Source organism: Ochotona curzoniae, unplaced genomic scaffold, assembly GCF_017591425.1.
Source record: "Ochotona curzoniae isolate NIBS_2020 unplaced genomic scaffold, NIBS_Ocur_1.0 contig_883, whole genome shotgun sequence".
Classification (NCBI taxonomy): Eukaryota; Metazoa; Chordata; class Mammalia; order Lagomorpha; family Ochotonidae; genus Ochotona; species Ochotona curzoniae.
In genome coordinates, this window is record NW_024466599.1 from 27,654,591 (window position 1) to 27,682,388 (window position 27,798).

Consider the following 27,798-nt stretch of genomic DNA (forward strand, 5'->3'; position numbering starts at 1 on the left):
CCATTCTAGCTGAACAGAATGGGGTTGAAGTGCGCTACTATAAGTAATGTCCTGACCACAAGTCTAAAGGGAGATTTTCCTTCTTGAATAACAACAGCACAATACTTCGCTTACATTCAATATCTAAAGTAAGAATTTAAATTACAGCAGTTTATAATCATCACAAATGGATAAAGCTAATAAAAACAGAGAAAAAGAAAAAAGATTGCTGCCACTCACTCAGAATTCGTGCAAAGCCGAAGTCACAGATCTTGATTATTCCTTGCTTAGTGATTAAAATATTCTCAGGCTTCACATCTCTGTGAATACACTGCAAAACAATATTTGCTTATTTTCCTGAGACATCAAAATGACAAAGAATTAAACACTGTCTGTTTAAATGTTTGATAAACATAGCCTGTGAGATAAAAAACAAATGAGTTTCATTTTTGTAAGACAACTTAAATTGGTAATTCAATTTAAATAGGCAAGTATGTCTTATCAAAAAAGTCCAAGTGTTATACTACTGAACAAATTGAAAAAAAAAATCATACTTGAAAATTGTATCGGGCCCGGCGCGGTGGCACAAGTGGTTAAGGTCCTCGCCTAGCACGCCCGGGATCCCATATGGGCGCCGGTTCTAATCCCGGCAGCCCCGCTTCCCTTCCAGCTCCCTGCCTGTGGCCTGGGAAGGCAGTCGAGGACGGCCCAAAGCTTTGGGACCCTGCACCCGCGTGGGAGACCCGGAAGAGGCTCCTGGCTTCGGATCGGCATAGTATCGGCCCGTTGCGCTTACTTGGGGAGTGAATCATCGGACGGAAGATCTTCCTCTCTGTCTCTCCTCTCTGTATATCCGCCTTTCCAATGAGAAAATAATAAAAATAAATCTTTAAAAAAAAAAAAAAAGAAAAGAAAATTGTATCGATTTCTTTAAGGTAGGAAGGATCATGCAGTCATTTCTTTTGCTTTCTACTGGATCCTGTTTGATCTCTAAGACATAAACCCTAAATGACATAGGACTCTGAGTAACAACTGATGTCAGTTAGGATTCAGGCACAATAACTCCCACCGATCTGAGAAGCTAGAGAAGCATTTCATTGACTACAAAAGCCCAAATCCTCCTCTAGGGAGAGCGACCCGTTACTTATCTTCTGGGTCGGGACAATCCAGCGTGAAAGGGTGCCAACATTGGCCCCAGTACAACAGGCTGGGAGTGGAACCATGCAGGGTGAGCTTGGATGCAGAGTCCGTCACCTGCCTGCTGCAGCATACTCACATCTCACAATCGAGGAGTGGCTTTGCAGATGTGGGGCTGCTGTGAAGAAACACCCTATGCCCTGCTCTGCTATCTTTCCAGTTATCTACACCTCCTCCTCTGCAAAAGAGGAAAATAATAATAATTTCCTTCTCCCTCCAGCCCTCAGAGCTCTGGCCTTCTCAAGGCATTTCCATATGTAATGTTCCAACCTTGCAACAATTCTACGATTGCAGGAGCCTGAAGGTACTTCCGCATGTATTATTTCACCCTTGCAGCAATTCTGTGATTGCAGGAGCCTGCTTTCCTCTGTCTGGAACAAGCGTACAGAGTCAAACGCTCTCTGCTTCTCTCTGTCACCTGTCAGCTCTTCCACTACCCTTGCCAAGCACACAGTTTTGAAAAAAAAAATTTCTTTGCTTCTATAACAGCTGTCTAGGAAGAGGGAAGACTGAATTGTAAGTTTATTTTAGGTACTAGTAAGGGAATCTGGATCAATTACTGCCAACTGTTTACAATGTATATGAGCAGCAGTTAAAAGAAACACCTGTAAGCCTCTTAAGAGCCTAAGGCTTTAGATAATAATTTTTGAAAAGTGTAATTTTAAAATATAACTTCTACAAGTACATTGGTGCAAGTTATGTCCATCAAATGAGTCTGTATAAAATTTCAAAATTTCTGGAGCAGAGAAAATGGCCTGACAAATAAGCAGGATTACATTGGTACTTTTCAGTCTACTCAAATACTTTTGGGCCTAATGCAAATCCTTGTGAAATTTACCACATTTTTAACTAAAAAAAATATAAAGGGAGATGCAATATTGACATGTGCCAAAGAATACAAGCTTTCATTTTTGTAGATACAGATAAGCTATTAATAAAGGATATAATAATGTATAAAGAAAAAGGAGTCAAAAATAATTGAAGCAGTAAGACACAGAGCTTCGTGGAAGAGCTATATAGACACCCAGCCCTCATTGTCTCACCACAAAACCACATGTAAATTGAACTCTGCAAAGATCATTTTGCACCAAAGAACAAGAAACATGCAAGTCAGTATAGCAGAAGAATTTTTAAAAAGTCGGGTTTCACACTTAGGTTTTGGCAAACACTGCTAAGGTTGGGTCATGGTGACTGATGTAGCATCATTTTTATTTGGTTCTCAAGTTGGCTTCAAGAAGAGGTATCCATGATATTTAAAATTTGACCTCTTCAAGTTTAGGAGTCATTTCAAAAACCTCCCACACCAGCGATTTTGCTTCTTAAGCCCTGACTAAACAATAGTGTTGTGGGCCCGTATTATAGTAGCCGTAGGTTAGACTAGTGTCTGAGACGGCAGTGTTTCATATGGACACTGCTGACTTCAGTGTCACCTGTTCTGCTTCCAGTCCAGTTCCCTGCAGCCAAAGATGGCCCAGACACTTGGGTCCCTGTACCCACACTGGAGACCCACATGAAGTCCAATTTATTCTTATCTTTAAGAGACCATCTCTTGTCTGCACCAGTTCTAGAAGTCATCCTTTCCCTGCTGCCCTTTATTCTATTCTGAGTTTGCCAACATGTGTCTTGTACTCATTCTCATTTTATTTAGGAAATTTGCTGTGTCAGTAAAAATCCCTGAAACCAAGTGGTGTCAGAAGTGCTGTGTCGGTAAGTGAGGGGACACTCGCATCGACCCTCCTGCGCTGCACAGCAGTCAAGGCAGACCTGCCCTGAAATGTGCTTTAAGCAGTACAACCAGGGCATCCTGCCAGCCATGCTTCACGGTTCTCCCCTGAATAAATTCCTTGCCATTGTGTCCCAGCGTAGACTAAGCCTGAGACAGCACCTTGCACGCTACAGCAGGAGAACGAGCTGACTGGTTCAAACCAGAGTGCTTTACCGGCCCGTCCTGGTGGGTGCTGCTACTGGTCGTCCTTCCCCGCTGTGCTCGGCAGGACTGTGTTCATTCTCTCAGCTGTGTGCGTGTGCCTCTGGTGATGGGAAGCCCTGAGCTCCTAATGTGAGGGTTAGAGTCTCTGTCCACATGACCCTAGTCTAAAATCTTCCACTTGGGAATTCAGCTTCCATTTGTGGTGCTGGTATCCCTTGTTGGCGGGCTCTGCATTCCCAACCCAATTTCCTGCAAATGTGCCTGAGTGACAGAGATGGCCCTAGTACTTGGGTTCCTGCCACCCCTCCAGGAGATCTTGAGGGAATTTCTGGTTCCTGGCTTCCAAGTGATCCAGCCCTGGCCATTATGGGCATCTGAGGAATGAGCTAGGAGATGAAACTTCTCTGTTTCTCAATCTTCCCTTCCCCCTCTGCCTCTCAAATGAGCAAATCTGCCTTAAAAAACAAACACACAAAAAACAAAACAAAAAAGCCAGAAATCTTTAAGAGCAATCACAAACCTTTTGGCAACCATAGGAGCACTCTGACCCTTCCTAAGCAACAGACATGGGTTCAATTCAGCATCACGTTGACCAAGAAGGGCACAGTCTATGTATACCAGGAGAAACGTTCTGTGTGTTGTGAACAGCCTCCCTGGACCATGCACAGGGAATAGAAGCTTTTGGTTTGTTTTAACAAAATCCTTACTGACTCTCCTACAATGAACCACCATTTTGTATTTTCTTTTTCTGCAGCCCTGGACTATTATGGTAGACACGTGGCTGGCAGCAAAACTGCCCAGATGGCCGTCTGCAGTGCGCCTCGGCGTTTCTTCATCTAGGCACAAACTCAAAAGCCTTACGTACTCTGCAGAGCTGTCATCACAGCCAAAGCATCCAGGAGCCAACTTGATGAAGCTCCCACTGGTCTAATTAATGGGATAAATTCAGCATCCGAGGGAACACGCACATCCAAGGATTGAACACTTCATATACACACAATCCGTGCTCACAAGGATGCCCTTCCCTCCAAATCTCTCATGGTTCAGTGCTGGAGGTCGCCGACATCCAACCCATCATTCTGAGGAGTAACAAATAAAGCACCGTGTCTTTAACAGCAACCTGAGTTCATGAGGTTAGTTTCTTTCTCATGCAATTCCAATTAATATATGCAGACTGAACAATGAAAGAGAAAATGACCATCTTTTACCCTTAAGAAATCCTGGATACAGGCAACAGTCATCACCGGACACTTAGGCTCTCAGGGAGAAGGGAGGCGAGGGAGACAGCCAACAGGGGAGCTCATGCCGGAACATGACCAACAGTGGGACAAAGAGCCACCATATGCCTCCCGTTGGTGATGCAACCAGGAGGTTACAGCTCTACATATGAGGAACTTTCTGAAAAAACTCAAATGCAATGTAAAGTCTCTGAGTAACAACTCTCAGGAAATGTGGGTGAAACACCCGATTGTATTATACACCAGGAGTGAGCCATCAGCTCATTTATATAACTCAGGGTGTGCAAAGCATGTTTCTTGGGTCAGCGACTTCAGCATCCTCAGGGAAATCAGAAATGCAGGTTCTTTGGTTCTGCCCAGACCTATTGATCAAATTAGAAACTTGGGTGTGGGGTAGGCAGGGAATAGCAAGCTCCTGGTGATCCTGATGCATACTCCAGTTTGAATTCCAGGTGCTGAGGAACTTCCTGGATATTTAGATCCATTTGGGCATATCATTCAAGGGCCATACAAAACATTAACTTAAACATTAGCCTGGTGTAGGTTTGCTGAGCTCTGCCTCTGTGTGCTTGCAGGAGCAGATCAAATGGTTCTCTGGGTCTTACATAGCCCATGGGCCAGACTTTTCCCAAAATCAACAATATAGAAAATGAAATCAAAACATTTCTCCCACCCCTCTGGGGAGAGGGAAACTGTTACAGAATAAAAAACTTAAGAGGCATAATTTAAAGAACCAAGTATCATGGCACATCTGATCTGAAAACTTATTTTAACCTAGTTTGATATGGAGGAAGATGGTTGTGGTGTGATGGTCATGGAGGGGAGAATGGGGAGGCAGAAAGGGGGAGGGGGAATCCCTGTACCTACAAAACCATATCATGGACAATAACAATAAAAATTAAAAAGTAGTCATTAGTAATGCAGCAACAGGAGGCATTAAGTTTATACAAACTTTTAATTCACAAAGAATTAGTAATCTGGTTCTTACATAACCTGAAAAAGGACCTTATACTACACGTCCTTTTCTCATGTCCCGGGATTTTCTTTTGCCTTGCTACTCTGATTCTTTCTTTCCCCCACCACACATTCTGCCTGCTTCCAAAAGACCTCTGAGGTTTTGGGAACAAAAGAGGCATCATGAAGGAATAAACACCTTAGAAAAACGGTACTTACGTTATGCTTATGACAGAAATTAAGAGCTTGAAGTGTCTGCCACAACACACTTTTAATCACTCCATCTGTAACACTGGGGGAAAAGACAAAAAGCAAAAAGGCCATGAAAACTCCTAGGGCAGCAGGCCAGGGGCAAGGGCTGGGAACTAGAGGAATGGTGGGCCAGCTCACAGTCAACCCACACAGCGCCAAGGGGCACCCCAGGAGGAGAGAGCGCCGGACGGAGAATTACCAAGGGACAGCCATGCCAAATGACTGTTATTATTTTGGGGTAGCAAGATTTTTACTTCTTACTTTTCTTTATTGTTTGAATTTCTGTGATAAGTGTGTTATCATTTTACATTTGTAAAGATTGAAATTATTAAAAATTACTTAAGTGTAAGTTAGTAAAGCAGCGTTCATTAAAACTCTCTACTTCTTGCATCAACAGTCTTTTTAAAAAGTTTTAATAAAATTTACTTTTTTTTCAAAGTTATTTATTTGAAAGGAAAAGTAACACACAGAGAGAGAAAAAGACAAAGAGACTGATACTCTATGCACTGGTTCTCTCCCTGTTGGCTCCAATGGCCAGGGCTGGCTGGGCCAGGCTAAAGCCAGCTGGTTCTCCCAAGGAGCCTGGCCATTTTCCACTACTTTCCCTGGCATTGGGATGGATATCTCAAGCAGTGGCTTAACCTGCTGAGCAATAAGGCCAGTCCTTCTTCATTTAAAAAAAATTATTATTCTTTTTTTAATTGCAAAGTCAGATACACAGAGGAGGAGAGACAAAAAGGAAGATCTTCCAGCTGATGATTCACTTCCCAAGTGACCGCAATGGCTGGAGCTGAGCCAGTCCGAAGTCAGGAGCCAAGAATTTCCTCCAGCTCTCCCATGCAGGTGGCAGGATCCCAAGGCTTTGCGCCGTCATTAACTGCTTTCCTGGCCACAAGCAGGGGGTTGGATGGGAAGTTGGGCTGCGAGGATTAGAACTGGTGACCATATGGGATCCCTGTGTTTAAGGCAAGGACTTTAGTCGCTAGGCCAGCATTACTATGAAATTTCAAATAAATGCATTTGTTGAGGTGGGGAGGGAATAGGAGGAATAGGATGGGGAGGAGGGGGGAGGGTTGGGAGGGATGAGGCAGGTGCAGAAAGCCTCTAGGTGGCACCAAAAATCCCCTCCAAGAATAGCCACCCTGGACTCATTTAAGTGAGGGCCACCAAACAGAAGACAACAAACACAGAGTTTTACCCCAAGCTTCTCCATCACCACTGCTTAAGCTAGGCACGTCTTAGTCTTGCCCTACTTCCCTGGCCCACTCCCCTGCAGACCAGCGAACCTCGCCTGGGAGCAGACCCCAATAAACACTAGTTTTACCATCATTCTGGTCTTGGTAGCCCTGCTGTTTTGGTGCAATTTTTTTTTAAAAAAATTTAACAGCATTCATATGGCTGGAAGCTTTTCAAGTATAAAAAGTGTGTTCAGGAAGACTGAACATCAGCCTAAGCACCCGTTTACCCTCTGTAATTTACCCTGTGTCCTTCAGAAACATCTGATGCAAACAGAACCAATATTAACACGTACACATGTGTTTCAGGGGCTGTCACAGATCTCATTACATGGATGTATTTTAATGTATTGAATGATTTGCCTCAATGATGAGCAGTTCGGTTTCTAGAAACACTTGAAATCAAGATCTGTAAGTATTCGCCTTACTGTGGTTGCAAAATTATCTCATTAGGATAAAGCTTAGAAGTGGGAGAGGTCTGGGACCAAAGGTACTTATTTATTTATTTATTTATAATATATTTTTATTGTGAATTATGTGGTACAATTTCGTATAGACTGGGATTCCCCCCACAAACTCACACCCCCGACAGATTTCCCCTATTTTACTAAAATGGTGCTGTCCTTCGTAAGGAATCATCATTCTATCAGTCTCTTATGTAAGTGCAGGTACCTTTTTATTAAGATACTGGGTTAGTTCGCATGTAGATTTTTGTCTCGCCACCATTTCTGCATCTGCCCACCGCTACTACTGTGTCCTATTACAACATCCCACACATGCTTAAAAGCAAGCACAGGGTGGAGCGCCCTCTTTAAAAACTCAACAGGCATTTTATACAATGCATTCTTGGCAACAGAACATGGACAACATTTACCAAACATGATAAGCAGAGTTGTCAGTCTCTTTTATATAAAGGACAGCCAGATTACAGAAATGAAGACAGAAAATTTTAAGAAAACGTGTATTTTCCTAAAGAGACTGCTTCCACTGGCAAAGATCTTGACTAGCCTCTTGTTCAGTCGTCCCAAAACAATTCTTCCTGTGATGGGGGGATTTGGCTTCCACTTTGTGAAGAGAACCTCCATTCTGTATACTTGCATTTTTGCTTTAATGTTTTCTATAGAAACAACTTTTGGTGTTGTAGAAGCTGCTTCCTGTTTTTTTGAAGGATTCTTGACCCTTGGGCCCTGTGTTGATGATTTTGAGTCTTTTGCATTCTGGTTTGATTTTTATGCATTTTTGACTGGAGTATCTCATGCAGATTTCTTTGTTGGGGATTTTTCTTCAGCTTCTTTCTCATCTTCATCTGCAGCAAGCTTTACTTTTTCCTGTAGTACCTGGCTGCCATCTCCAGGGGGGCAGACTGCTTTCCAGACACTCTGAATAGCGTCACATCTTCTGGGTGTTTCTCTGGTTCTTCCTCTTCCTTGACAGCTATGAAGTGATTCCCATGAACACACAGAGGCCCCGAGCCACACTCCAACCTTAAGACAGCAGGTGGTGTGATTTCAAAACCCCCAACACAGGCTGTTGCCTGAATAGCCATTTTCAAAGTTGCCACAGTGACTTTGATTGGACTGCCTTTACAACTCATGACCTCTGCTTCAACAAGGCACACTTCATTGTGGGCACCAGCGCCTAAACTGACTGTTTTTTAAAGATAACTGGTGCTCACTCTTATCACTGTCCATTTTCAAGTGGTAATTGTTATTTACTTCACAGCCTAAAAAGATAGCCCTGGGGCCTCAGGGAGCCCATCTGTGTCCATGAATCCTTCATGTTATGGCGGGATGAACTGAGGTGGGAGAGAAGGCAGACTAAGATGCCCACTGCTGCAAAGAGCAGCCATGCAGGATGGAATCACGCCAGGTCACATGGTACATTTTGATCTTGAACCACTGAACTGGAGATGCACACCTGAGACCTGGTTTGGCAGGGGACAGGGGGTGGGGAGGTTGCATACTTGGAAGAGGGCTGTGAATTCAGCCAGTGCGTGATCGTGGGAAGCACTGAAGCATGTGCTGGGGTTATTTGGTAATGGTTTTGTGCACCTGGTATAAAGGCAGACTTACAACCAAAGAGGGGCCAGACAGAAGAAAGGTCCCATAAGAATGGGAAGCTGAGCTTCATGTCCTACACTTGATCTTAGCCAAAAGGTGGAGAAGCAATTGAGCTTCATGTCCTTGGCAGATTTTCCATGCTGTGATTTTTCACCGGGGATCTGGGAAATGTGCACTTTGGGAGAATTCTGCTTTGTGTATCCATCTCTGTAAGTTAGAGCAACTGCATTCTCTTTAGCTTTTCTGTTGGTGCTTTTCCATAATGCACATCACTGTCCCATGACGATACTTTCACATTTACCCACTGCCAAACTACCCTCTCTGGGGAAGGTTATACCCACTTCTACTCCCACCCAACATCTGTGCAGGCAAGTCCCTTGCTTCTACTGTCTTGCCAACATTTGGGTTTGCCAATGTTACATTTGCCAATCTAGTTAATGAAAAATATGTCTTATTTCTGGTTATTACTTGTTACTCAAGTTTTAATGGTTATTAATTTTCACAAGGCTATTGGACACTGTGGCTCTTCTCTTGTGTGTTACCACTCATTCTCTGACTGGGTTGTTAGCTTGAACCTTAATTTACAGAGACTCTGAGTTTAGCAGGGTCTGTCAGAGGCAATGCATACTTCTTCTTTGTGGATTGTCAGCTCTATTGATGGAGATGGGGATGTTTGTGTATTTTCCAAGGGTTTATTTTACCACGTATCATTTTACAAATACCAAGGTATCATTAATATGTAACTTGTCATTTTGAGGTTTTAAATAACATATTAAGGTCACTTTTGAGGACCTGGCCACAAGATGTGATCCCGTGAGGCTGGACTGTATATGGAGAAGCCGAAACCACTACAGGGAGGGAGGTCTTCTCACAACGGTTTGCTGAACTTACATCACAGTCATGGTGGCATGCCCTTGATCCCAGTGATCTGGTCCAACCATTTACTTTGACTTTGCTAATTACTAACGTGATGGAAGCATCCAATTCCCAGTAGGAAGTCTAGGAGAGCAGCCCTTTGGCCTGAGAGGATGCCTGGCTGAAGCACGGCTGGACCTAGTGGCCTAGCGGCTGATGCCTGGCTCCCACCCGGAGCTGCCTGAGCTTCACTTCAGGATCTGGCTCCTGACAGGCCCTCAGAGGCAGTGGTGAAGATTCAAGCATCCAGGAGACCTGGAAGGTGTTCCTGGATCCTGGCTGCAGCCCAGCCCAGCCTGGACCACTCCTACCTCTGGACCAGTCTTGGTTGTTGCAAGCATCTGGAGAATAATTCAGCTGATGGGAGCATGCTCATTCTCCCTCATCCTCTCTTACTTTAAGTAAATAAGACCGTAACCAAAATCCTTTTACACTTGAAATGTTTGTTCCTATTTCTTAAGCTGAATTCTTACAGAACTTTCTTTTCCTTTTTACTTAGAGCCAAACCTGAAACAACATTGTACAAACTGATTTTTTTTTTTTTAATGTAAGAGGCAGAGAGAATAGTCCAATGGTTATTTGAATACTTATGAAGATTTGCCAGAATCCCGGCTCTCTTGCTTCCTAGTTGTTCACCTTAGGCAAGGTATTGAAGATCTCTGTACTTTGGATTTTGCTCACATTTAGAAATATGAATAACTGGTGCTGGCATTGTGGTGCAGCAAACTAAGCTGCTGACTGCAGTGCTGGCTCCCCGTAGAGGAGTGCTGGTTTGAGTCCCAGCTCCTTTCCACAGCAGCTGGGAGGCCCATGGATTGTGGCTGCAGTACTTGAGGCCCTGCCATCCACAGAAAGACCGGAATGGAGTCTCTGTCTCCTGGCTTCAGCCGAGCCCAGCCCTGGCTGTTGCAGCCATTTGAGGAGTGAACCAGCAGATGACGGACATCTCTCTATCTCTGTCAGTCTGTCTTTAAAGAAAATACATTTTTTTCTTAAAAAAAAAAAGGAAAATAAATTCCACAAATATGTGGGTTTCAACATCCACAGGATTCAAGAGAGGCTCTGGAGATGAGACGGGGCCAGTAGATGGAGCTGACCAAGAATAGCAAGAAATTGAGAGGTGAGAGAGAAGTGGGAGCGTGGGGAAACCAACAAGGAGGCTGGCATGGCTGGAGCCTGAGTGAAGGGCACGAGGCACCTGGCAGAGGCCTTATGGATCTAGATCTTGCTCAGGAATTACAATGTCACAGCACCTCCAGAGGCGTTGGAAGGAAGGAAGGAAGGAAGGAAGGAAGGAAGGAAGGAAGGAAGGAAGGCAGGCACATAACACAGAGAAGGCAACTCTGGGATCCAGGCAGAGACAGGGTGCTTGGATAGGAAGGTCAATCAGCAGTTCCCCTCTCTCTTTCAGCAACTCTTTCAAATGAACAAAAATAAATCCATCTTTCTTGAAGTGGTATGGCCTATGTTATTTTATTTGTATTTCCATTTCTAGACCAAAGGACTACTGTGCAGTGGCACAGCTAAATACTTGAACACTTGAAAAATTAAAAAAATTTTTTTTAAAAAGTAGAGGGGAGGGTGGTGAGAGATCCTTACATCTTAAACACAGGAGTGGTCTGCGCTCCCCTTCGCCCCACACTGTCCATCCAGCAAGCTTTTGCTCCTTCCAAATTTTCAGCCCAACTGTCACCTTGCCTGTAGAATCTTACCTGACTCCCCAATGCCAGTCACAGCTTATGTTCCAGTGGACATGGAGAAAGCAAATCATTAAAATCTAAGCAGGGGAAATTACCTTTATACCAATGAAGCCATACATTATCTTCCCTACTAATCAAAGAAATTTAAAAAAAATTAACATGTACCATTTCTTACCACCTAGCTCCAGTGAGACTGGCCTACATTCAGAACTCAACTAACAACACCTGCTGGCGTGGATGTGGGGAAAAAGGCACCCTCCTTCACTGCTGGTAGAAGTGCAGGCTAGTACAACCACTGTGGAAATCATAATGCAGAGTGCTTGGAAAATTGCAAATAAACCTGTCATGTGACCCAGCTATCTCGCTCCTAGGAATATACCTAAAGGAGTGAAATCTGCATGTGAGAAGGGGATATGAAATCCTATATTTGCAGCAGCACAATCTACAATAACAAAGACATGGAAACAAAGAAGAGTGGTTAAAGAAACTGTGGTACATCTACTCCATGGCATATTATTCAGCTATTAAGAAGAATGAAATTATACTATTTACAAGCAGGTGGTCCCAACTAGAGACCATTATGTTCAGTGAAATGAGTCAATCACAAAAGAACAATTACCATATATTCTCTCTTATATAAGGAAACCAGCATGGAAAGTGTAACTTCAATAATCCGATCCATACTGGGTTTTGTTTTGTTTAGTTTTGTTGGCTGCATCCCATGTGTTTTGATGTTTTTTATTTCAGCTTTATTTATTCCAACTACTTTCTTTTCTCTTGTCGAATTAATCACTGGCTCATGGATTACATGGTGGCATCATTTTTCCCAAGAGACTTTTGTGTTTCCTTTTTGTCACCTATGTGTTGGTTACTCAGTGGTGCATTTTTTCATGGTGCTGTAATTTGTTGTTGTAGTTGTTGTTGAGGCTGTTCTAACTCATACCAGTTGTCAACCTTGTTTCATGGCTTCTCAATTATGGAAATGTATAATGATGGAGTACTGGGGTCTACCATATCCAGATGTGGAGGTATAATGCAACATGCATCGCTGCTTCCAGACGAAAGATGGATTTCCAATGAAACTGTTGGAAAAGTGCAGACAATGGGATGCTGGACTGTCTGACATTGTCTGTACCAGCAGTGGTGGGGTACACCTAAGTAAGAGACTGATGGAATTATGAATCCTTATGAAGGACTACACCATTGTAGCAAAATGGGGAAAAGGAGGGTAGGAGTTTGGGGGGAATCCCAGTCTATACAAAATTGTACGACATAATTAAAAAATTCAAGAAAAGGCACAATTTCTTATCTATCAAATTTGAAACCCCACCCTTTTTTTTTAAAACAAAATCAAGACACACAATATTACCAGCAGTCAAGGAATCAGACCTTCTCATTCACAGCTAGAGATGGTATAGCTAGTAGAGCAATTTGATAATATGCATTAATAGTTTTTAAGATGTTTTCATTTTTTGACTAAGACATTCCATCTCCTGGTTTATTCTCCAAATGACTGCAATGGCTGGAGCAAAATCAATCTAAACCCAGGAACCAGGAGTTTCTTCTGGATGATTCAAGGTCTTGGGCCATCCTCCACTGCTTTCCCAGGCCACAGCAGGGAGCTGAATTGGAAGTGGAGCAGCTGGGACAAGAACTGGTGCCCATACAACAGGCTGGCGCTGCAGATGAAGGCTTAGAACCCTGCACCATGGTGCCAGCCCCCTGTGATTTATATTTGTAATAAATTTCTTTCCTTTTATGGGTTTTTTGGTTGGTATTTTTTCTTTTGAGCAAAGCCTGAGTTGGAGGGAGGGATGGCCACATGAGTTGAAAACAGAATGGAAAGAACTGAAAAGAATATGGGTGTAGGGATTTGAAATTTGCCACAGTGAATTCTTTATATAAGGCAACTGAGAACTGGCCACACAGAATTTTCATTTGTAACTTACCCATTCGGGTTTCTTTCCAGCTCATTTAGAAGTGTATGATCACAGTATTCGAACACTAAATGCATTTTTCTCTTCCTCCTGAACACCTCAATGAGGTTCACAAGGTTGGGGTGTTTTAATTGCTGCAAAGGAATTGAATACAAGATTTAGTCACATGTTGCTAGCAATGGTTCCTCCTCAGACCTCTAAAAACTTGAAGAGCACAAGACCTTGATTTGTCATTTGGTTTGCAGCTTTGGTGGATGATTTTATACTCAGCAGAGAACTGCTCTTAGTGACTCATAGACACTGAAAGTTTTTATCTAATGTAGCCATAATTGATGGTAATCAAAGTGCTTGAATATCTCTTGTGACAGCAAATGGCCTACAAACACAACCACCGAGGTAAAATATGCTGTGAACATTATAGGTCAACTCCAAATATCCAAGGCATATGATAACCTGAATAAAAAACTGAGGCAAGAGCTGGCCTGGTAGTGCAATGGGTTGAGCTGCTACCTACAATGCCAACATTCCATATGGATGCTGGTTTGAGCTCTTCTGCTCCACTTCTGCTCCAGCTCCCTGCTAACGCTCCTGGAAGAACGGTGGAGCATGGCTCACATGCTTGGGCCCTTGCAAGCACATGGGAGATCCAGATGGAGGTCCTGGCTTCTTCTGTCTGATGGTTCACTCCCCAAGAGGCCACAACAGCTGGAGCGGAGCTGATCTGAAGCCAGGAGCCAGGAGTTTCTTCCAGGTCATCCACGCGGGTGCAGGGTCCCAAGGCTTTGGGTCATCCTTGATTGCTTTCCCAGGCCACAAGCAGGGAGCTGGATGGGAAGTGGAGCTGCCAAGATTAGAACTAGCACCCATATGGGATCCTGGCACATTCAAGGCGAGGACTTCAGCTGCTACACTATTGTGCTGGGCCCTAAAATTTTATTTTATTTTTGCCAGCAGGGTTTAAATTAAGTTTAGAGTCTAGCGTCAGCTCTCAGCAATATTTGGAGACTTCAGAAGTTCATGGAAAATATGGGATTCAAAGATAAGTGTACCCCAGCTGTAGGTAACTGCTTAGATTGCTTTGGACCTAGGCAAGAGTTATACTGCTAGTAAAAAAAAAAAAAAAAAACCAACAAGGCAACAACTGGTGGGCATTCTGGGCCTGATTAATGCCAAATTTGTGTTAACTATCTCAGTGTGCCAGTATATTTATCTGTTCTATTTTTTAAAGATATGTGAGGAATGTGGGGAACACTGGACCAGGACATACTACCCCAGCCGCAAAGAGAGGGCTGCAGATTGCCTGAGGAGGGGAGTCGGGGATGTTTGGAGTGAGAACAGCTAAGGGCATGTTTGAAGAGGGGGAATGACTTCTGGGATCTTTCATGGACCAGGAGCTGAGATGGAGTGGCTTAGCAGAGGGAAACAGGAGGACATGTCTGGGTCAGGCCAAGCCACCTGCTCACTTGGGAGACCTGGGCTGGGTTAAACAGCAATGTCTGTCACCTGCTGGTGCATGCAAAAGCTGGGGCATGTTGGTACGGGTTAGGATGTGGTATCAACGCATGGGTGTAGGAGCAGGGGTGGTGTGCCACATAAGCCTGGGCTACAACACCCACCAGAATGCTGGAGAACTGGATCTGACAGTATAATTTGTAGGGGACTTTTGGGCTCACCTCTGTGAGACTGCAACATCCACTGGTTAGTGCAGAGAGATGGGGTGAAGAGCTGAGTCATGCCAGGCTCATGGGAAGTATCCATTATCATACGCAAGTTCTGAGGCTGGGAATGGGCCTTGTAGGGGAAATTTTGGGACTCTCCTGCTAGGCTGCAGCTCCCACTGGTGAGTGCAAAAGTCAGGGTTAGGGGCAGACCAGGCTGGGAGGCTATATCACCCGTCAGCAGGTGCTGGTCGGATTTGGGGTGGGCCAGACTGGGCTAGGTTTCAGCATCTGTTAGATAGATGAAACTCATAAGCTAGAATGGGTGTGGGACAGGCTGGTGGGCTAGGCTAAGTTAGGGGTAGCACCCACTGGTGAGAGCTGGAATCGGTACGGGCCAGTTGAGCTAGGCTGCAGTACCCACAGCTTAGACTGGGCTGCAGCACTTGTTGGCACTCATCAGATCTGCAGCTGAGAGTGGGCCTGGCAAGAGAACTTGGGGAACTCCCTTACTTGGCCACAACTTCCACGGGTAAGCACAACAGTCAGGGCTGGGGGCATGCTATGCTGGGCTGGGCTGCAGTGCCCTTGGCATATGTGTGAACCACGTCTGGGGGCAGGCTGGGCTGGGCCAACCCATAATACACACTGGTATGAGTAAAAGTCATGATGGGATACAGGCCAAGCTGGGTTGAACTGCAATACCCACCAGTTCACATGAAGGTTGGGAGTGGGCCAGGCTGGGCTAGGTGGCTGCACCTGCTGGTGAGAACTGGGACTGAGGGCAAGATGGACTAGGCAGGGCTGAGCCAGACTGTTATCAGCTACTGGCGAATGCTGATATGGTGGCAGGCCATCTCAGACTGGGTCACAGCACCAGCTGGTGCACTCAGGACCCACAGCTGGGAGTGGGCCTGGTAGGGGAATTCTCTTGCTGGGATACTACTTCCACTGATTATCATGAGAGCTGGAACTAACGGCAGGCCATGCTGGGCTAGGCATATGAATGAGCCAGAATGGGTGTGGACCAGTTGAACGAGGCCTCAGCACCAGCTGGCAAGTGCTGGAACTGGGTATGTCATGTCAGACTGGACTGCAGTGCCCTCTGGTGGGCATGACATACAGGACAGGGAGCAGGCCTGGTAGGGGAATTGTAGGCACTCCTCTGCTGGGCTACAACTCCTGCTGGTGAGTTTGAGAACCAGGGCTGGGGGCAGGCCAGGCTGGTCAAGGCAGCAGCCCCTGTTGGCATACATGTGGGCCAGGTCTGGGAACAGGTTGGGCTGAGCTAAGCTACAGTACCAATGGGTATGCACGAGAGCCAGACAGGACGTGGAATGGATTGTGCTAGGCCACAGCACAAGCCTGCACACAAAAATCAGGTCTGGTAGGGGAAACCCCGAATAAGCTGTAGCATCTGCTGGTGTGTGTGAAGACTGGGATTGCTGCATGCTGGTCTGGACTAGGCTGCAGCACCTGTTAGTTCATCCTCATCAGATGATGGAAGGCAGAACACAGTGGAGGATACTCCTCGCCAAGCCTTACAGCAAGTTCCTGGCCTGGTGCATGCACTAGGGTAGACCTGGTCAGCCAACAGACCTTGGAAAGATTTTCTCAACCTTGGTGCAACAAAGCTGACAATGTCTCAAAACGATCAAAACCACTCAAGTAACACCCTTGAAATCTTCCCCACATTGGGCTCTCTAAGCAGTCATCCAATGACTGTCCCCCATCTCTGGGTGTTGATGTGGTCAGCTAGCAAGAGTGGCCCTCTGCCCTTCCCTCCCTGCGGACGGACGCAGGAGGGGAAAACAATTGAAACAGTTGTCCCGCCTACCTTCCTCTATGCCAAGACCTCCCTATCCTAATCAGAGAGCCACATGTGGATCTTTCTCAACTATGTAAACAATATTAAAAATACAAAATAGAAAAAAATATTATTGCATGAATGCAAGCAATCTTTAAATTCCATTAAGTTTTCTAAATAACTTTTTAAAGACCTGTACACTCAGTCTCAACTGTGGACACAATTAAACTGCCTATTCTAGGATCCCCCTCAGTGTGTGCTCTCAGCTTGTGCTATGTCAGTTCTAATTTTTGATTCTGTTGTATGTCCTAACACACACTTGTTTCATGTATCAAATTCTCTCCCAGACTGAAGCAATGCACAAGGCAGCCTCTGTATAATATTGAAACCAAATGAAAAATGCTGATTAGGTTCGAGAACCCACAATGACTATGACTATATAATTAACATATAAAGCAGGACTGTTCCAACAAACTGCACATGTGGTCACTCTGCCTATAACCAGGGCGACCATCCTCCTATAATTTTAGTAAATATATCAAAATACCATCAAGGGAATGCCAACCAGATAGCGCTCTGGGCCAAAAACTAAAACTATAAGCCAAGACTGTTTTATGCAGACCAAGATATATGATCACTCATAGAACTTATCTTCCCTGGTGTCTTCCCGGGAAAGTAGACAAATCAACTCCCCAGCCCTGCACTATTACTTACACAGAAGGATCTCTAATGAAAACACAGCGTTTGGCACACAGCAAAAGCTCAGTAAGCACTAGGCAAGCCCAGTAGAGAGTGTCAGGTGCGGGGCCTTCTGCTGCATGTCGCTACTTCATTATCTGCAAGCATAGCTTGACCAAAAAAAAAAAAAAAATCTGTAGCTATGGGGCTTTTGCTCAACAGTTTAGGAAAAGAAAATACATTATATTTTAGACATAAGCCCATAGGATCAAACAATGTCTGTGTCCTTCACGGGTTAACTTGGCAGAGAGGACAGGGTGAGCCAGCTGTTTGCGCTATGGAAACCACAGGATGCAGGTGAAGTGCACTTCTACTACGGAAAGAGGGGTACACAGCTACCACAGTCTGATGCAATGTCAAGGTTCAACCTCATCCAATCTCCTGCCTTTGGCAAGATTAGTAATTTACTTCTTTGCAAATCAAGTTCAGTTAGCTCAGAATGATGACCTTGCCTGAACTGAAATAGATAGTAAGTAGGGGGAGATAATGCAATTTAAAACAGTGGAGTTTGTGCATATGGCAAGATGGATTTGGTAGGGAAGGTTAGTGTTTAGGGCACATGTGGGTGTGACACACAGCGCACGTCTTTTCTGAGAGCAGAGATGACGCTGAGGGGAATCTGGCCACTTTTGACCTTAAAGCTCATGTTCAAATTGGGCACTTGCAGCCCAGAAGGTATTACCTGAGCAGTGGTTTCACTTGAAGATTTGGGAGGAGAAGGGGGAGGATGGGAAATGCGTTATTTCCTGGAGAACAACACTGTGAGATCATAACCACCCCTAGCTTTGCCCAGGGAAGGACACTAGAGCTGGCTGGCTGGCCGGCGCCCTCTGCTGGCCAAGGGGCAACAGTAAACTGCCTTTTTATTCTGATGGATGTACTTTTGAAAACTGCCTTTTGCACAAATTAGTTGAAAGAAGATGCTATAAAGGATATCTGGAAAGATGCTCTGAAGGATATCTTGTCTTTCTTTATACACTTCACAAATGAGGGTGAACCGTGTATTCTTGGAATCTCAGGGTCTTAAAGTCTGGCAGTAATTGTGAGAAATGCAGGGACTCGGGCCTATTTTAGAGCTGCCAGAGCAGTGTGCCCTGCAGCAGGACTTCCTGTGACCGTGAACACCCGGGAAACACTGTCCTACACCATATGGTTCTGAAATGCTTAGGAAAGGAATGAAAAACAGAGATCATAAAAGCCTTTATGGAAGCATGGTTTCCATCCCTGGGACTGACATCCGATGCTCTTCTAGAAGTGATGCAGCACAGGCAGGGGGACCAGTCAACATCACAGAAGGATGGAGGCACAGCACAGTCGCCTTGGGCCCTCTGGACCAGCAGGTGCTCCTTCAGTTGCTGGCAGGGAGAGGTACTTGGAGGGATTTCAAAGGAGGGCCGTGATTAGGGCTACAGGATCTAGGACAGTGTGGCTATTAACTAACCAGAATGAAAAGGTACTTTAGTGTTTTAATCAACCACACCCATGCTCATAAATATGCAGGAAAAAACAGCACGGGAGTGGCCAAAGTCCAAAGTAATGGCCACTTTATTTACCAAAATTGTTGATACCAACGAATTTGAACGCGGTGGAAAAAAGAAAGAACATTCCTTAACATTCTTTGTAACTTTTAACAAATGTATTTCACCCAGACCTTGGTCTAGATCCACCACAGAGTATCAACTTACCTTCAACACACGTATTTCTCGTAGTGCGATTTTTTTCACAACAGGGTCATCTTCAGACTCCACAAATTTCTTAATTGCGACTATTTGTCCAGAGGATTTATTTCTGCATTTGAATACAACACCGTAAGACCCTTCTCCAATCTTAGCTAGTTTTTCGTACTTTTCCATTATAGATGAGGTGACTTAAATTATTTATGGATTGATTGGCAGTGTAATGTTGCACCTGGAAAATAACAAGATTCATTCACCTTATGAAGTTTTAAGCAGGATAATCTCATAACTTATATAAAATCAATTTTCCCAGGATGTCAAAGGCTTATTTCCATAAACTGATATTTTTTAAATTTTATTTTTATTGGAAAGAGAGGAGACATAAAGATTTTCTGTACACTGGTTCACTCTTCAAATGGTTGTAATGGCTGGAGTTGAGCCAATCTGAAGCCAGGAGCCAGGAGCTTCTTCTTTGTCTGCCACACAAGTGCAGGGTCCCAAGGCTTGGGTCATCCTTTACTGCTTTCCCAGACAGGGAGCTGGAAGGAAAGTGGAACAGCCAGGACACAAACTGGCACCCAAATGGGTTCCCTGTACATGCAAGACAAGGATTTAGTCCCTGGGCCATCATGCCAGGTCCACTCATTTTAAATTCACTTAAAAATGCTAGACATAATTTTGTTTGGTTTAGTTCTGTGAATTTTTTTTTCCAGGCTTCACAAAGATCGCCTATATTATTTCTGATAATAGGTCTACTTAGTTCAGTCGAATTAAAAACATTTATGGAAATAAGTCTTCTCCGATCTATTGTTTTCAGTTTCCTCATGAGTTGAAAGATGATGCTGTGCAATTAAGCTGGTGCAATATTTCGTATTTTTGAATGTAGTGTTTGTCTTTTTCTTTCTGACTCAGATGCATACCACAATGGTTAGGAAGACAGGAAACAAAGCACTCTGCTTCCACCTGGTGGAAAGAAGAAAGAAGAAAGGTCGCCTGTTGAGCAGAGCAGCTTTACCAACAATCCTTAGGCCTCCAAGGGTCCATGGAGGGACAGATGCTTCAATTCCTCACCTCTAAGGAAATGATAAAATACAAAACAGAACGCAGATTTCACTAATGCTTCATTAACCCCGCCATGTCCATACAGACTCCTTTGCATATAGTGAGTTTATTTTTGTCCTGCATCTCCCATATGTGAATTTTTGTTAACTGAATTGCACATTAAATAAGGCCAATGCAATGAAATGAATGTCTAGAAATACACAATTTAAAAATTCTAATTTGTTTCCAAAATCAAACTTCACTGTATCCAGAAATGAATTGTTAGCACTTACATAACATTGTTCCATGCAAATTAGATATAACTTGCCCAAATACTCCACGAAGTGGGTGTTATTTCTACCCAATTGCACAAATGAGAAGATTGAGCAGGGCCTGCTGCAATGGCTCAACTGGCTAGTCCTTCCTTTGCAAGCACTGGAATTCCATATGGGCATTGGTTCGTGTCCTGGCTGCTCCACTTTCCATCCAGCTCCCTGCTTGTGGCTTTGGAAAGCAATGGAGGATGGCCCAGAGCCTTGGGACCCTGCTCCTGCAAAGATTTGGCACCCTCCTGACTCCTGGCTTTGGATCACTAAAGCCATCCTCCACTTGGCTTTGCTCTCTCAGCTCCGGCTGTTACAGCCATTGTGGGAATGAACAAGCAGACTGATGATCCTTCTGTCTGTTTCTCCTCTCTGGAAAAACACTTGTCCAATGGAAAAAGAAATCTTCAAACAAACAAAAAGGCACAGTGAATATGGTATAGGATTAGAACCTAAGAAGTAAGGTTCAAAATATAGCAATTTCAAAAAATTTTTATTTCAGAGGCTGAGAATGGGGGTGTGGGAATGGAGGACAGAAAGAGAGAGAGAGAGAATTTTGACCCATCAATTCACTCCTGACTGCTTGAGATGGTTGAGGCTGGGCTGGCCTGGGCCAAGCTGGCAGCAAGGAACTCACGCCAGGCTTCCTTGGGTGGCAGGAATTCAATCACTTGAGCCATCACTGCTGTCTCCTAGGGTTTACAGTAGCAGGAAGCCAGACTCTGGAGCCGGAAGCAGGTGTTGAATCCAAGGACTTCGACAGGGGACATAGGCTCCTTGACCACTAGCCAAAATGGCTGTCCCTCAAGGGTCACAATCTTAACCACTCCTCCTCTCAGTTAATTCACAAGAACACAGAATGCAAAGGCTGATTTCATCCAGGTATTTTATTAGTAAAACATCAAGTTAAAGAGATGACCATTTGGATAATTTCCCATTTCAAGTATTAATTTAAAATTTTTATTTAGTGGAGTCTGTTGCCTTTTTATTTTTTAATATTTCTTTAAAAAGCAGGGCAAGAGAGCAAGAGAGCAATGAGAGAAAGAGTACACCCAACTAGAGCTAGAGCGGGTTAACTCCTTACATGGCTGTTAACAGCCAGAAATAGGTCAGGCCCAAGTCAGGAACTCAGAACTCCATTTGGGTCTCCTACAGAAGTGACAGGAACCCAAGAATTCGTGCCATCTTCTGTTGCCCCTCAGTGGAGTTAGCAAGAAGCTGAATGAGAAGCAAAAAGTAGCTAGGACTTGAATCAGGAACTCCATGTGGGATGTGGGGATAAAAAGTGGTTGCTTAATCCATTGTGTTACAAGGCCTGCCCGTGTGTGTATCTCTTAATAAAGGGAGAAAACTGAAACACATACACTTAAGCAACATAAGGAAAATCTAACAGATTTTGTAAACATATTCTAACCTAGTTACTATTGTCTAAAAGAGAATGAGATATAAGAATGCAAACATTTGTCTTTCATTAATCTAGTTAAATGTGGTTGGAAAGAGAAGAGGGGAAACCAGGAATTTGTTTTAGAAAGTTATTGGTACAAAACTGTACAGCTGCACTAGCAGGGTGGTCCAATGAGTTAATCCTCTACTGTATGGGCACATGTTTGTGTCCTGGCTGCTTCACTTCCAACCTAGCTCCCTGCTTAGGAAGCTTGGGAAAGAACCAGAGGTAGCTCAAGTCCTTGGGTCCCTGTATCCATGTGGGAGATCCAGAAAAATCTCATGGCTTTGGACCGGCTCAGCTCTGGTTGTCAAAATCACTTGGGGAGTTCAATCAGCAGATGGAAGGTCTCTCTGGTGTTTCTTTTCTCTGTAAGTCTTCCTTTTAAATGAAAACATAAATAAATCTAAAAAAATGCACAGCTGGATGATTTGTTTAAAATCATTTTTATTTGAAAGGTTAAGTTACAGATAGGAGGAGAGACAGAGGGATCTTCCATATGCTGGTTCACTCCCCAGACGACTGTGACGATCAGAGCTGAGCCAGTCCGGAGCCAGAGGCCAAAAACTTCATCTAGGTATCCCATGTGGTCCAGGGGCCCAAGGACATGGGCCATCCTCTGCTGCTTTCCCAGCCTTTAAGCAGGGAGCCAGATGGGAAGTGGAGTAGCCTGGACCAGAACCAGCACCCATATGGGATGCTAGCACCTAGAGGTATAGGATTAGCCTGTTCAGCCATGGGCTGGCCCCTGCTGCATCAGTGTAACACACTTGGTAAGCATTACAGTCCTGGAGGAAACAAGAATATGTGTAAGGGGTGGACTATGAATATTTAAACATGTTATTTTCTTACTTTGCTCATGCTCAATATTGGCTGGTTCCTCAGGCTAATGTTTTGATGTCTCAGTCACATCAACTGAACTGCTGAATACAATAAAACAGGACATTCCCTGGGAACCTCACATTATTTGTTTTCAAGTCCCTTATGGTTCACAGAAAATAAGTCAAGTATGCAATGAGGAATAAGAATAAGGCCCCCAAAGAGCAGTGGCTCTCACCTATGCTGCCTGCAGGCCCTAGAGTTTCCATCAGAACTTCCTTAGCTCCTCCTCAGGTCCAGCCTAATCTCCCCGCTGCATGATGAAATCTCTGCTTCAATGGACAGAATCATCTCACACGGGCATGTTCTAAACCACTGCCTTCTCTTTCTCCTGCCCTGCACCATCCCAAGCTCACAAGAGCGTGCCACACTACACTGGGATGGCTTGTGAAGACTCATACTGTGGGTAGCTTTGAGGAAATCAGAGAAATAACTGCTGCTTCAGCTGAATCCCTTCATGCAGTTCCCAAAATGCTGTACAAAGCAGGCAGAGCAACTACAACCATGCACATTCAATGTTTGTTATATAACGAGTGGCTAGAGTCCTCTACAAACCAAAGTGGAAAAGTTCAAATTCTGGGAGGGAGAGAGGCCTTTAAGTCCTCACGATTAGCCTTTGTGGAGAACTGATAGTGGTTGAGATCCTGGAAAACTGTAAAAAAAAAAAAAGAGAAGAGAAGAAGCCCTAGGGCAGACTTGAAATCGTCTTCTTCCAGAAGAAGTCTGGTCTTGGAGAACCAGAGGATTTGCTCCAGGGAAAGGACTTCACACAGGCATTGGGCAGCAGTAGTCAGGCTGGAGCTGCTCCTGGGGACTGGAGGGGCATGACGGAAGCGAGAGACACCTGTTGGAGACTGAGCAAGGAAGGCACAGAGAGGGAGAGACTTGGGATCTTGCAAGACAAAAGAGAATCCTGATCCTGGAGGATGTTTCCCGCTCCACTAAGTGGAGGGAAGCACCATCCATGAAATCAATTGCACTTTGCCACTAGGATGGAGAGGGCCTCTTGATCAGGGATGACTGGAGTTACTACCAGAGAAAGCCTGCCCAAGAAATACTATAGAGGACACTATTATCCACCCAAAGGTTATTATTGGAAGAAAAAGCAGAAGACATTTCAACTGGTGAGAATCACTGGAAAGAAAAATCCCATGAATGAAACAGAATAAAACTAACATAAACACGCAAACTGGTTTAAATACTCTAACATTTTGTGGGAGAGATGAAAAGGTCATAAATTAAAAAATAGAAGAAATGAACAGAAAAAAAAAAACACGAATAAAATGAGAGTTGCATGAACTAAGGAAAGAATTGGAAGAAGACTAAACATGCTGGAAATGATAAACTGTAATATCCTTGAGTTCTTCTTGAGTTTGTTGGAGAATGGCCTTCATCCAATCAAGAACTGCCTGGAGAGATTTCAGCATAAGGCTTTAAGAAGAGCATTTAATATATTTAAAGATTAAAACAAAGGAACCAGGGTGGAATAATATATATTACTCTCATATGTAAATGTCATCAATTCTAACAAGGTAGTAAGCAATGCAACTAAAGCTGTGCTAAAAAGCACAGAAAGGAGAGGAAAAATAAGCTTATTAATAACTGAAGCGGCAACAGGTGGGAATAAAAAAACATCAATAAAAAACTGGCAAGCGAAGACTGGTCTGGTGGTATATCAGGATAATCCTCTGCCTGCAGTACTTACAGCCCATATGGGAGCTGTTCCCATCCCGGCTGCTTCACGTTTGATCCTGCTTATGGCCTGGGAAAGCAGCAGAGGCTGGCCCAGTCCTTGTACCTCTGCACCCACATGGGAGACCTAGAAAAAAGCTCCTGGCTTTGGATTGGCTCAGCTCCAGCCACCATGGCCATTTGGGTAGTGAATCAGCGGATGGTCTCTCTCTGCTTCTCTCTCTGTAAAACATTTACCCTTCCAATAAAAAGGAATAAAATTAAAGCAACAGCAGTAACAACAAATTGGCGAATCAGGGAAAAAGATTAAAGAAGATTCCAGGAATCATGAATGTTTTTCTTAAAAAAAAAAACAAAAAAACAAAAAAACAGCGAGAACTACTTGAATAAAAAATACAAACTTTCGTAAATATATATAAAAAAATGTTAAGACAAAAAGCAAATATGGGGCTGGCATTGTGCCACAGAGGGTTGAATGATTGCTTTTGGCACTGGCATCCCGTATCAGATTGCCCATTATCAGAGAGTCCCATATCAGGAAGTCCTGGTTACTGCGCTTCCAAGCCAGCCTCCTGCACCTGGGATGCAGCAGATGTGGCCTCAGCACTTAGGCCTACACTCCCTGTGTCAGTGATGGGGACGGAGTGCCCGGTTCCTGGCTTCTGCTGACCCAGACCTGGCTGTGTGGCTCTTCGGGGAGTGAATCCTCGAGAAAATCTCTGTCTACATGTTGTCTTTCCTTTCTTTCTATTATTCTGCCTCTCAAATAAATACATCTTTTTCTATTCTTTACTTTTATTTTTAAATTTTTATTGGAAACGCAGATTTATAGGAAGAAGAGGCAGAGAGAAAGATCTTCCATCTGCTGGTTCATTCCCCAAATGACCGCAAAAGTCAGAGCTGAGCTGATCCAAAGCCAGGAGCCAGGCGCCAGCTTCTTCTAGGCCTCCTATGTGGATGTGGGGTCCCAAGGCTTTAGGCCATCCTCTGCTGCTTTCTCAGGTCACAAGAAGGGAGCTAGAATGGAAGTGGAACAGCTGGGATACCAACCAGTGCCCACATGGGATGCTGGCACTTAGAGGTGGAGGATTAGCCAGTATACCATTGTGTTGGGCCCATCTTCTTCTATTTTTAAAAAGGAGTAATTTTATTTGAAGGGTAGAATTAGAGGGGTACTGGCAGATGTAAAGAAAAAGAGAGAGACACCTATTTGCTGGGTCACTCCCCAAATACCTGCAATAGCTAGGACTTGGCCAAGCTGAAGCCAGTAGCCAGGTGCTTCATCCAGGTCTCCCCATGCACGCAGGGGCCCAAGCATTTGGGCTATCTTCTGCTGCTTCCGTATGAACTGCAGCACAGAGCTAGTGGAAGTAGAGCAGCTGGAAATCAAACTGTCAGTATGGGAGGCTGGCACTGCAGGTGGTGGCTTTACTCACTATGCTACAGTGCCAGCCCCAATGTTTTTCTGTTTTTTTTTTTCCTTTTTAAATACAGTATCTACAGAAGGAAACAGTAATGCTATACATATACTAATTTTAACATTAAACATTAAACATTTAACATTAAACAATATGATAAACCAATATCAGCATATTAACAAATATGAATGGCCTTATTTATTTCACTTATTTTTTTATACTGATAGATTGTAATTTCTAAAAAAGATTTATCTACTTGAAAATGAGAGTTACAAAGAGACAGGTAGAGAATGAGAGATAAGAAGTTTTCTTCTAAGCATGGGTTCACGCCTCTAAATGGCCACAACATTCAGAGCAAGGTGGGTCAGAATCCAGGAGCTTCATGTGGGTTGCCCACATGGATGGCAGGGATCCAAGTAACTGGACCATTTTCCACTGCTTTCCCAGGTGCGTTAGCAGGGAGCTGCATCAGAAGTTGATCAGCCAGGACCTGAAGCCAGTGCTGTGGTCTATACCTGTGCTACCAGCATCATATGTGTGCCAGTTCATGTCCCATATGATACACTTCCAAGCCAGGTACCTGGTCAGGTGCCTGGAAAAGCAGCAGAAGATAGCCCAAGTCCAAGGGCTCCTGCATGCACATACAAGACCTGAAAGAATCTCTAGGATCCTGGTTTTGGATAGGCCCAGCTTTTGGCATTGAAGCTATTTGTGGAGTGAGCCAGCAGACAGAAGCTCTCTCTGTTTCTCATTCTTTCTGTAAATCTGCATTTCAAATAAAATAAATACATCTTTAAAAATTTTACTAACACTTGTAAAATAAGAGTATGGTATTGGCATAATGAGACATATGGACATATCAATGAAATATTATGATAAGAAATAGATGCTTTTATCTATGGTTGTCTTAGTCTGTTTTATGCTGTAATAACAGAATAGCTGAACTGGGGCAATTTATAAGGAATAGAAATGTATTAGTTCATGGTATTAGATTTATTAGCAAATGGTTCCAGAGGCTGCGAAGTCCAGCATGAAGGCAACAGTACCTGGTACGGGCCTTCTTGTCACCCCATCACATAGTTAAGGTGAGCGGGTAGGAGGCTAAGAGAGCAGTCACTCTGCTACAACAGCATCACTCCCACACACGAGTGTGGAGTTCTCACTGCTAATCGCTTCCGTGAGATTTGAACTCTCAGTGCTGTCACAGTGGAAACTGCATTTCTTTCTTTCTTTCTTTTTAAAAAAGATTTTATTTACTTTTATTACAGAGTCAGATATACAGAGAGGAGTAGAGACAGAAAGATCTTCTGTCGGATGATTCACTCCCAAGTGAGCGCAACGACCAGTGCTATGCCAATCCAAAGCCGGGAACCAGGAACTTCTTCCAGGCCTCCTACGCCAGTGCAGGGTCCCAAGGCTTTGGGCTGTCCTCAACTGCTTTCTCAGGCCACAAGCAGGGAGCTGGATGGGAAGCAGGGCTGCCAGGATTAGAACCGGTGCCCATATGGGATCCTGGCGCGTTCAAGGCAAAGACTTTAGCCGTTAAGCTATGCATTTCAATACAGGTTTGGGAGGGAACAAACATTCAGGCCACAGGTGAGCAGGCAGCCCAATGAGAGATCAGATTTGTCAATGTATGATGCCATGAAACAATGAAGAAAAGCAGACACCTGCCTACCCCATGCCAGATGTCAAGATTAACTCAAAACGGATCACAGACCAAAA

The 27,798-nt window shown here is 44.1% G+C and overlaps 1 protein-coding gene and 1 pseudogene across 2 annotated transcripts in view; both read right to left on the bottom strand.

The window, feature by feature from the left end:
* The window catches only part of CDKL4 (cyclin dependent kinase like 4), a 39,260-nt gene extending 11,462 nt beyond the window's left edge, over positions 1-27,798 (bottom strand). The window contains exons 1-5 of one of the 2 annotated variants that reach the window (XM_040993985.1): positions 27,752-27,798; positions 19,286-19,508; positions 13,410-13,531; positions 5,518-5,590; positions 220-310 (exon numbers count right to left, since the gene is read on the bottom strand). In XM_040993985.1, coding sequence (XP_040849919.1) covers positions 220-310; positions 5,518-5,590; positions 13,410-13,531; positions 19,286-19,453 — 454 coding nt within the window. In that variant the 5' untranslated portion in view covers positions 19,454-19,508; positions 27,752-27,798. Of the gene's footprint in view, positions 1-219; positions 311-5,517; positions 5,591-13,409; positions 13,532-19,285; positions 19,532-27,751 lie in introns of those variants that run through there. The other variant, XM_040993986.1, reaches the window with a different exon arrangement.
* LOC121165294 lies at positions 7,755-8,564 on the bottom strand (annotated as a pseudogene).